Source organism: Hylobates moloch, unplaced genomic scaffold, assembly GCF_009828535.3.
Source record: "Hylobates moloch isolate HMO894 unplaced genomic scaffold, HMol_V3 SCAFFOLD_5, whole genome shotgun sequence".
NCBI lineage: Eukaryota > Metazoa > Chordata > Mammalia > Primates > Hylobatidae > Hylobates > Hylobates moloch.
The window spans coordinates 82,595,113-82,606,268 of record NW_026652280.1 but is presented as its reverse complement, the minus strand read 5'-3'; the positions used below and the strand labels follow the sequence as shown (position 1 = coordinate 82,606,268).

The 11,156-nt window shown below is 41.8% G+C and overlaps 1 protein-coding gene across 2 annotated transcripts in view; it reads left to right on the top strand.

Annotated features, from left to right (window-relative positions):
- The first annotated feature begins 5,997 nt into the window (after nucleotides 1–5,997).
- The window catches only part of PLAAT5 (phospholipase A and acyltransferase 5), a 34,904-nt gene continuing 29,745 nt past the window's right edge, over nucleotides 5,998–11,156 (top strand). Inside the window, exon 1 of one of the 2 annotated variants that reach the window (XM_058438835.1) lies at nucleotides 5,998–6,154. In XM_058438835.1, coding sequence (XP_058294818.1) covers nucleotides 6,052–6,154 — 103 coding nt within the window. In that variant the 5' untranslated portion in view covers nucleotides 5,998–6,051. The remainder of the gene's footprint in view (nucleotides 6,155–11,156) is intronic. The other variant, XM_058438834.1, reaches the window with a different exon arrangement.

Here is an 11,156-nt window from a genome sequence, read left to right as displayed (position 1 = left end):
GTGCTACCTAAGCTGTGGTCCACAAGCCACCAGCATCAGCCTCACCTGGAAACTTGTTAAAAATGCAAGTTTGGAGTCCCCACCCCAGACCAACTGAGGAGCACTCTCTGGAAGCTGGGCCCAGGATCTGCATTTTAACAGGCCCTCCAGATGATTCTGATGCACTTTAAAGTTTGAGAAGCATTGACAGAGGATGGAACTAGAAGGGCTTTGGGTGTGGAGCTGAGTTTGTTCAGATGTTGCCAAGTAGGTGGAGCTGGGTTACTGAAGGTGCTTATTTGGAGAAATTCAATCAGATGTGCTCAGGAAGGGTGCTCTGTGTACACAGTGAGAGGAAGTCAAGGGTGGAGGGGCCAGTTTGTTGAAGAAAAGAGTCAAATTCCGAAATAGTTGAAGAGATTTATTCTGAGCCAAATATGAGTGACCAATGGCCTGTGACACAGCCCCAGGAGATCCTGAGAACGTGTGCTCAAGGTTATTGAGCTATATTTTGGTTTTATACATTTTAGGGAGACATGAGACATCAAGCAATACATGTAATATGTACATTGGTTTGGTCCAGAAAGGTGGGACAACTCAAAGAGGTGGGCTTCCAGGTCGTAGGTGGATTCAAAGACTTCCTGATTGGTTATTGGTTGAAAGAGTTAAGTAAGTACCTACAGACCTGGACTCAATAGAAGGGAGTGTCTGGGTTAAGTTAAGGGGTGTGGAGACCAAGGTTTTATCATGCAGATGAAGCCTCCAGGAAGCAGGCTTCAGAGCTCTTATCAGACCTAAAAAGATGCCTGGCTCAGGGAAAAGACTTGGAAAAGGAGGGGGATTCTCCCACAAGAGTGAGGTTTGCAGGGCCATTTCAAAATATGTCAAATACGTATATTAATATTTTGGGGTAAAATACTTTAATTTCTTTCAGGCCCACTGTCATGTGATGCTATACTAGAGCCAGGATAGAACTTGGTGTCTTATTGCCACAATGAGTCTATCTGTCTAGTCAGTCTTCAGATCTTTGTTTGAATGTTAATGCTGGTCAGTTGTGCCTGAATTCCCAAGTGGGGAGAGGGCATAATAAGGCATATCCAACCCCCACTTCCCAACACAGTCTGAACTGTTTTTCAGGTTAACTTTGGAACGCCTTTGGCTGAGAGGAGGGGTCCATTCAGTTGGTTGTGGGGCCTAGAATTTTACTTTTGGTTTACAAGTTGAATGGGTCTGGACATGGGACTCTGCATTGGAATCAGATCTGGGTCCTAGTCCCAGACCCCGGGACCAGTGCAGATCTTGTGGCTTGAGGCCTATGGTGCACTTTCCCCATCCAGCCTCACTTCCTTCCTGGGTGAGATGAGGAAGGAGTATACGTTAGTTTGCTTGGGCTGCTGTGGATGAAAAAAGTCCAACTCTGTAAAATATTTAAAGAGGTTTATTCTGAACCAAATATGAGTGACCAAGGCCTGAGGCACAGTCCCAAGAGGTCCTGAGAACGTGTGCCTAAGGTGGTTGGCCTGCAGCCAGGTTTTATGATTGGTTCAGGTTCGAAAGGAGGTACAACTCAAAGAGGGAGTCAGGGTGGGGGTTACAGGTCATAGGGGGACTCCAAGACTTTCTGATTGGCTATTGGTTGAAAGAGTTATTATCTAAAGACCTGGAATCAATAGAAAGGAGTGTCTGGGTCAAGATAAGAGGTTGTGGAGGCCAGGGTTCTCATTATGTAGATGAAGCCTCATGGGTGGCCACCCTTAGAGATAATAGATGGCAAATGTTTTCCATTCAGACACCAAAAAGGTGCTAGACTCAATTATTTTCTTCAGGCTTGGGAGGGCCTGGAAGGGGGAAAGATCTAGTAATGTTAGCAGATATTTTTTACAAATGCAATTTCCCCCCACAAGAATGTCTCTGCAGGGCCATTTTAAAATACGGCAAAGAAACATATTTGGTGGTAAAATATTTGATTTCCTTCTTATCTGTCATGTGATGTTATGTCAGAGTCAGTATGGAAAGTGAGCCACATTATGTAAGGTTAAACAAAACCCCTCAAGACCAGGTGGCTTGAACAACAGAAACTTATTTTCTTACTGTTCTGGAGGCCAGGCCAGAAGTCCAAGATCAGTATGTCAGAGGGTTTGGTTTCTTCTGAGGCCTCTCTCTTTGGCTTGCAGATAGCCACCTTCCCCAGGTCTCTGCGTTTGTGTCTTAATCTTCTCGTCTTATGAGGACTCCAGTCATATTGGATTAGGGCCCAACCACATGACCTCATTTTACCTTAATCACCTCTTAAAATGCCTTGCCTACAGATACAGTCACATTCTAAGGGTCTGGGGCTTCAACACAGGCTTTTTGGAAGGACCCAATTCAGCCCCTAAGAGAGGAGTAGCTGTAGCTGTTATCTTCCTGAAACCCCAAGGCTATTGCCACAGCCAGAGGTGGGGCTGACGAGGCCTGTTCCGGGGAGGCAGTAGCAGGAAGAGGATGGTGCATTTCCTTTCTCTTTTTAGGTAACTGCTTTTTGATAGCTGGGAGGGACTTTATTGGGCTTGTCAAGAGCTTGTGCTTGCTCCAGAGTAAGAAAGGGCCTCAGTGTCTGTGAGTGTTTGGGGGTGAGGGAGGGCAAATCTTTCATCCTGAGCCAGAATGAGGGAGAACTTGTGAGAGAAATCCAGGAAAGTGCTGATGACCTCACAGTGCCAACGGCCTAGGGTGACCCTGACACTGGCAGGGGATCATCTGTTCCCACCTGTTGACAAAATGAGTCAAACTCTAAAATATTTGAAGAGATTTATTCTGAGCCAAATATGAGTGACCATGGCCCATGACAGCCCTCAGGAGGTCCTGAGAACATGTGTGCAAGGTGGTTGGGGTGCAGCTTGGTTTTATACATTTTAGAGAGGCAAGAGACACCAATCAAATACATTGAAGAAATACATAGGTTTGGGATTGGGCATAGTGGCTCACGCCTGTAATCCCGGCACTTTGGGAGGCCGAAGTGGGTGGATCACTTGAGGTCAGGAGTTTGAGACCAGCCTGGCCAACATGGTGAAACTCCCATCTCTACTAAAAATACAAAAAAATTAGCCAGGCATAGTGGTGCACACCTGTGATCCCAGCTACTCAGGAGGCTGAGGCACAAGAATCACTTGAACCCAGGAAGCAGAAGTTGCAGTAAGCTGAGATCACACCACTGCACTTCAGCCTAGGTGACAGAGCAAAACTCCATCCGTCTCAAAAAAAAAAAAAAAAAGATATACATAGGTTGTTTAGTCCAGAAAGGTGGGACAACTCAAAGCAGGAAGGAGAGGGGCAGGGGGCTTCCAGGCTCTAGGTGAATTTAAACATTTTCTGGTTGACAATTGGTTGAGTTTGTCTAAAGACCTGGAATTCATAGAAAGGGAAAGTTCAGATTAAGATAAAGATTGTGGAGACCAAAGTTCTTTTGAAGTCTGATCGTGGCTGCCCTTAGAGACAATGGATGACAAATGTTTCCTATTCAGATCTTAGTTAATCTCTTTAGGAGATTGGGAGCGTCTGGAAGAAAAAGACTTAGCTACGTTAACAGAGATTCTTTACAGTTGCAAGTTTTCCCCCACAAAGAACAACTTTGCAGGGTCATTTCAAAATATGGCAAAGACCTGTGCTAACATTCTTAAATATCTGCTAGCCGTAATAGAGAAATCAATGTGCTTTATGTTCTTAGCTCCCAAATGTTTTAGGGTAAAATATTTTGATTTTCTTCCTTGTCTTCTAATGTTATGCCAGAGCTAGGTTGGAAAGTCAGTCACAATATATAGGGTTAAATAAAACCCATCTGATGAGAATTTATGATTTGTAGGGCATGACTCCCCAGACCCCTTAGATAAGGAATTTGAACAAGATAAAAAAATCAGAGTTTAGTCCTCACACCTTTCTCCCCAAACCTGGTATCCTCCATGGCCAGCTCAGCTCCCTACTCCATTTTTCCCTTACAGCGCCTACCATCACTCATCGTTATATATTTGAAGAACTGTTTAATTTTTCTCCGCATTCGCTCTACTCCCTGACTATGTTTCATGATGGCAGACTTATTCCTATACCCTCAGTACTGAGCAAAGTGCCTGACACAGAGTGTTCAAATATATTTATGGAATGAATGAATGTAACTGTAACTGCCCCATGGGTTCTTCCTGCCCATTGCACAGACAAAACCAATTCACTGAGACCACAGCATTGCAATAGAGTTTAATTAACATGAGGCCAGCCATGCCACGTGGGAAATGGAGTTATTACTCAAATCAGTCTCCCTGAAAAGTTGGAGGCTAGGGTTTTGTACGGATAGTTTGGCAGGCCAGGGAGTCTGCTTCTGGGTCCACAACTGCTTGGTGGGGTTGGCAGTTCCAGGTGGAGCCATCGGTTGATTGTCAGAAATGCAAAAACCTGAAAATACATCTCAAATTGTCAATCTTAGGTTCTACAATCATGATATTATCTGCAGGAGTAATTGGGGGCGTTGCAAATCTTATGATCTCTGGAATAATGGCTGGTAATTGTTTACCTCTACACCTTAGTAGAATTTTGGCTCCTCTCATCCTCCTAACCTGGGGGCCTTTCATTAGCTTTACAAAGGTGGGTTAGTTTTAGGGAAGGGCTATTATCATTTAAACTATAAACTAAATGTTTGAAATACTTGTTCTCCAGTACCGTAATGAAATAGCACTTGAAGGTAAATTTAATTTTCTCAGCAAGGCCATTTTTATACTTTCTGCAGAAAGGGTACACTCACCAGCAGTTTTGCCATGAGAGTACACTGAACAAAGGAGACAGGGTCATTTATAACCTGATGTGTTCACCCTACTGCTGTGTCCGGTTCCCATTGGCTGGAACGGGACCTCACATTCTGTATTTTTCCCAGTTGGCTAGCAACTTAGAACTTTTTAAGAGAGGCAAAGGCAGAGGAGAACAAAGGAAGGAGGAAGTAACTTGTGGAATGCTGAGAAAGGTAAAAATACCTTCAAATAAGGAAGAGGAACAGGCTATAACCTAATGCTTGCTTGGACCAGTATAAGAATACCAGGGCAAATATTTAGGCTAAATTGTGGGAGCTAAGAACATAAAGTTCATTGATTTCTCTATTACGGCTAGCAGATATTTAAGAATGTTAGCACAGGTCTTTGAAATTTTCCTTCTAAGAGAAGTTACTATTTATTCCTGATTAGATGGGGAGGAAAATCTTTGAAGAGGCACCTCTACTTTACTTTTTCATAAATGTCTCCCAAAGTTAGCTTGGCCTAAGCTCAGGAATGATCAAGGGCAGTTTGGAGGTCAAGAGCAAGATGGATGTTAGCTGGATCAGATCTCTTTCCCTGTCATAATTTTCTCACCGTCATAAATTTGCAAAGGTGGTTTCATAACCACTGATGATTTATGGCTCTTGTCCAGCCTCTGCTCCTCAATTTATCCCAGTAGAGCTGGAATTGTGACTCAAGCACAAACTAGTCCCATACTCTTCTTCTAACTGGCCACGGATTATAATTGGGGCATTACAATTAGTAAATTATAATTTTAAAATTATATAAAAATTTAAAATTATAAAATTATAATTTACTAATTATAATACCCCAATTATAACTATTATTAATCAATTATCAATTAACAGCCTAGGAAAAACAATTTGTGATCAGGGATCTTGAGGTGGCCCCCTCTGTCCCCTTCTTTGTTCCAGCAGCCTCTTTCACAATCCCTGCTGCTGAATGGGTGTAACTCTCAGGGCCTAGAGGAGGGACTAATGCATACATTCACCTACTTTGGTCTATATCTCTGCCTCCCTCTTCTATCTGATAGCCTTCTAGATCACTAGAAAACTCTTCTACGGATCCTCTTTCTCTAGAGGTCAGTTTCAAGTCATTCTGGAACAGAGGGTAGGATATTTAGGAGAAATACTAGGCAAGAAGAATTGACAGAACCTGACAGCCAGCTGAATAAGGGAGTTGAGGGAAAGGGGATGGATGAGTGACTCCAGTATCTTGAACCGGATGACTGGGAAGATTCTAGTGTCCTGGATGAAAAACAGAGAAGGGGCAGAGCGAGATGTGGAACAGAAGCCTGTACCACCCGCCCCCCACCACAGGAACACCAGATTTTATCAACTATCTGCACACAGAAAAGCATCATCACAAGGACCGAAAATCAGGTGAGCAACTGTGGTACCTGGTTTTAACTTCATATTGTGGAAAGAGACATTGAGGAAGGCAAGAGAGACAGTCTTGAATTGCTGACACCACTCCTACCCCACCCTCTAGCCGTGGCCATGCACCATAGAGAAGAGAATCTGTGCACTCTGGGGAGGGAGAGCATGGTGACTAGAGGACTTTACATGGAACTCAGTGCTGCTCTGTCACAGCAGAGAATAAAGCCATGCTGGGCTCAGCCAGTGCCCAGGCATGGAGGGAGCATTTGAACCAGGCCTAGGCAGTGGTCAGAACTTGAGTTTCTTGGCAAGCCTAGCCACCACGGGGTGAAGTGCTCTGGGGTCCTAGGTAAACTTGAAAGGCAGTCTAGGACACAAGAACTGCAATTCCTAGGCAACTTCTAGTGCCAGGTTGGGTATACAGCCAATCAATTAGGGTGGCACGTGACCTAGGGAGATACCAGCTGGCATGGCTAGTATCATACTGAGTGGGGAAAATTTGAAAGCCTTTCCTCTAAGATTTGGGACATGACAAGGATGCCTACTGTCACCATTGTTATTCAACATAGTACTGGAAGTTCTTGTTAGAACAATTAGACAAGAGAAGGAAATAAAGGGCATCCAGACTGGAATGGAAGAAGTAAAATTATCCTTGTTTGTAGATTATATGATCTTATATTTGGAAAAACCTAAAGAGTCCACTGAAAAACTATTAGAACTGATAAACCAACTCAGTAATGTTGCAGGATACAAAATCAACATGCAAAGATCAGTAGCATTTCTCTGTGTCAACAGTGAACAATCTGAAAAAGAAATTTAAAAAGTAATCCCATTTACAATATCCACAAATAAAATCTAATACCTAGGAATTAACCAAAGAAGTGAAATATCTCTACAATGAAACTGTGAAACAATGATGAAAGAAGTTGAAGAGGACACACAAAAAATGGAAAGATATTTCACGTTCATGGATTGGAAGAATCAATATTGTTAAAATGTCCATACTACCCAAAGCAATCTACAGATTCAGTGCAACCTCTATCAAAATACCAATGTAATATTCTTCACAGAAATAGAAAAAAAAATCCTAAAATTTATGTGGAATCACAAAAGTAGCCAAAGTTATCCTAAGTAGAAGGAACAAAACTGGAGGAATCACATTATTTGACTACAAATTATACTACAGAGTTACAGTAACCAAAACAGCATGCTACTGCCATAAAAAGATACATAGACCAATGGAACAGAATACAGAACTCAGAAATGAATCCATAGACCCACAGTGAATTCATTTTTGACAAAGGTGCCAAGAACATATATTGGAGGAAAATACAATCTCTTCAATAAATGGTGTTGGGAGAATTGGATATCCACATGCAGAAGAATGAAACTTGATGCCTATCTCTTGCCATATATAAAAACCAAGTCAAATGGATTAAAGACTTCAATCTAAGACCTCAAACCATGAAACTACTTCAAGAAAACATTGGGGTAACTTTCACGTTGGTCTTGGCAAAAGTTTCTTGAGGAATACCTCACAAGCATAGAAAACCAAAGCAAAAATGGACAAATGGGATCACACCAAGTTAAAATCTTCTGAACAGCAAGGGAAACAATGAACAAAGTGTCAAGCCAACCCATTGAATGGGAGAAAACATATGCAAACTACCTATCTGACAAGGGATGAATAACCAGAATATATAACAAGCTCAAATAACTCTGTAGGAAAAAAAATCTAATAATCTGATTTTTTTTTTTTTTTTTTTTTTTTTGAGACAGAGTCTTTCTCTGTACCCCAGGCTGGAGTGCAGTGGCACGATCTCGGCTCACCGCAACCTCCACCTCCTGGGTTCACGCCATTCTCCTGCCTCAGCCTCCCGAGTAGCTGGGACTACAGGCGCCCACCAACACGCCCGGCTAATTTTTTGTGTTTTTAGTAGAGACGGGGTTTCACCGTGTTAGCCAGGATGGTCTCGATCTCCTGACCTCGTGATCCGCCCGCCTCAGCCTCCCAAAGTGCTGGGATTACAGGCTTGAGCGGAATAATCTGATTTTTAAAAAGAAAAATGATCTGAATAGACATTTTCTCAAAAGAAGATGTACAAATGGCAAACAGGCAAATGAAAAAGTGCTCAACATCACTGATCATCGGAGAAATGGAAATAAAAATTACGATGATATGGCAATTAAATGGCTTTTATCCAAAAGACAGGCAGTAACAAATGCTGGAGGATGTGGAGAAAAGGGAACTGCTGTACAATGTTGGTGGGGATGTAAATTAGTACAACCACTATAGAGAATAGTTTGGCGGTTCCTAAAAATTAAAAATAGAGCCACCATATGATCCAGCAATCCCACTGCTAGGTATATGCCCAAAAGAAAGGAAGTCAGTATATCAGAGAGATATCTGCATGCCCGTGTTTACTGCAGCACTGTTCACAATAGCCAAGATTTGGAAGCAAAGTAAGTGTCTATCAGTGGATGAATGGATAAAGAAAATGTGGTACATATACACAAGGGAGTAATATTCAGCCACAAGAAAGAATGAGATCCTCTCATTGGCAACAACATGGATGGAACTGGAGGTCATTATGCTAAGTGAAATAAGCCGGGCAGAGAGAGACAAACATCACATGTTCTCATTTATTGGTGGGATTTAAAAATCAAAACAATTCAACTCATGGAGATAGAGAGTAGAAGGATGTTTACCAGATGTTGGGAAGGGTAGTGTGGAGGTGGGAGGGAGGAGGGATTGTTAATGGGTACAAAAAATAGAATGAATAAGACCTAGTATTGATATCACAACTGGGAGACTATAGTCAATAATTTAATTATACATTGAAAAATAACTAAAAGAATATAATTGGATTGTTTGTAACACAATGGATAAATCCTTGAAGGGACGAATATACCCCCCACCCCCCCCCCCCCCCCAAAAAAAAGACTCCATGGGTATAATCCAGAGGGTGGCAGGCTATGTGGGTTCTCAGTCTGGAGCCTGCATAGCAAGCAGCTTCCAAATCATTACTAAGCTTAAGGGGGCAGTGGGACACGACTGCTTCTCATTCCAGTGTCTCTCTGGGTCTGATAATTTAAAGGAGGCTTGCATTTCTCAAACAAAATACTTCTTTTCTTTCTTACTTTCATATGTATGTGAAAATGTCCATAGTAAAAAGTAGAAATTCAAAACCAAAGCCATAGTTAATGTTAAGCTTTTGATTCCATATCCTACTAATGGCAGGTGAGATGCATGGCTAAGGGCCTGGATGTGGGGAGCACGGTTTGCTCCTTTGGGCACCCTCCCTCCCACTGCAGTACCCTGGAATAGAATGGAATAGAAGGATGGCAGGAGCTACTATGTCCACCTCAAAGACACCACCTCTTCCTCCCTCTGCCGTTGGGAGCAGGGAGAAGGGACAGAGGTGATAGATTCTAGTGTGCTGTGGGACAGTCCATGGACTCCCCCCAGCTCTGTGTAGTTCTAGCTCTTGTGCTGGGGTCCTTTGCATATGTGGTCTCCATAGAGACAGTGTGCAGGCAAAGTTCTTTCATTCCAACACTCTCTTCCACTGAGGACTCTCACTCCCTACTGCCAGAGAGGCACCTGGGTCTCCCTTTGGGCATGTTAAAAGAAAGACAAAGTAAATTTAACAGAGTTTAAATGAGCAAAGAACAATTTATGAATCAGGCAACCTGTCAAATCACAGGAGATTCAGAGACACTCCAGTGATATTGCATGGTCGCAGATGATTTATGGACAGAAAAAGGAAAGTGATATACAGAAACAAGTGAGGTACAGCAACAGCTGGATTGGTTACAGGTTGGCTTTTGCCTTATTTGAACATGATTTGAACAGTTGGCTAAAACTTGGTGGTTGGCACAAGAATAGGTTATAGTCTGTTTACACATCCAGTTAAGTTACATTTCACTATGTACAGAGAAACCTTTAAGCTGAACTTAAAATACGTAAGGAGGCAGGTTTAGGCTAAGCTTAATTTAACAGGCCCTTCCAGAATTAGAAGTCCTTCTGCTTCTCCATCTCAGCTCCTCCACGTGGTGTCACAGGAAGCACTGAGGTCCTCATCTCAGCACCATTAGAACCAGGAGTTAATCACCAATAGAACTTTACTATAGGAACTTCAAGGCCCATCTGTATTTTGGGAAGAAAGGTGACCTTAGACAGGTTTGTGATGCAAGAAGGAATGATGAGCAAAGGTGGTGGCAAACATATAGGCAAATCTAAATGAATGTCTGCCTAATATAATAATGGTAATAATAATGTGAATTGGGGATTAAAAAGGGGGCAGACTAAAATAGCATGGGCAGGAAAGATTAGAGTGAAAGTGTTCCAAGGTCCTTACATTGTTTCAGAGGATTGTTTACGATATTAATTTTAGACTTAAGCATACATGTTAAAATTTCAAGGGCAATAAGTAAAAGAATACAGTGTAAACTTCCAAATAAGTAGAGGGAAAAATGCAATATACTAAGATTAGATATTTATGAAGAATATTAGAAGAATTCATTGAAAGGTTTTAAAACCTAACAAATAGAGAGATAGAATACATTATTAACTGAAAGAAACAATTTTGTAAAGATACCAAAATTGCCAGGCTGATTTATTGATTTACTGTAATTCCAAGCAAAATGCCAATAGGGTATTTTGAGCAACTTGACAAACTAGTTTTGCAATTTATAATGAAAGGCAAAAGCTCAAGCATGGTTGAGAAGTTCCTGAGGAAGAATAAGTAAGGAGGGATCTTGAGATATTTGTACATCAAGATTTATCATAAAGATGTAGCAATTAAAACCACATGATAGCACAAAGACAGATACATTTATCAGTGAAACTGAATAGAGTCAGCAGTATTCTTGCTTATTCAAAGCATTATGTAGGACAGAGGTGGCCTTTTTCATCTATGAGGAAGTGGAAACTATCAACAAGTGATGCTGAGATAAACAGTTATTCATATGAGGAAAAATGAAGTTGGATCCCTGCCTCCCA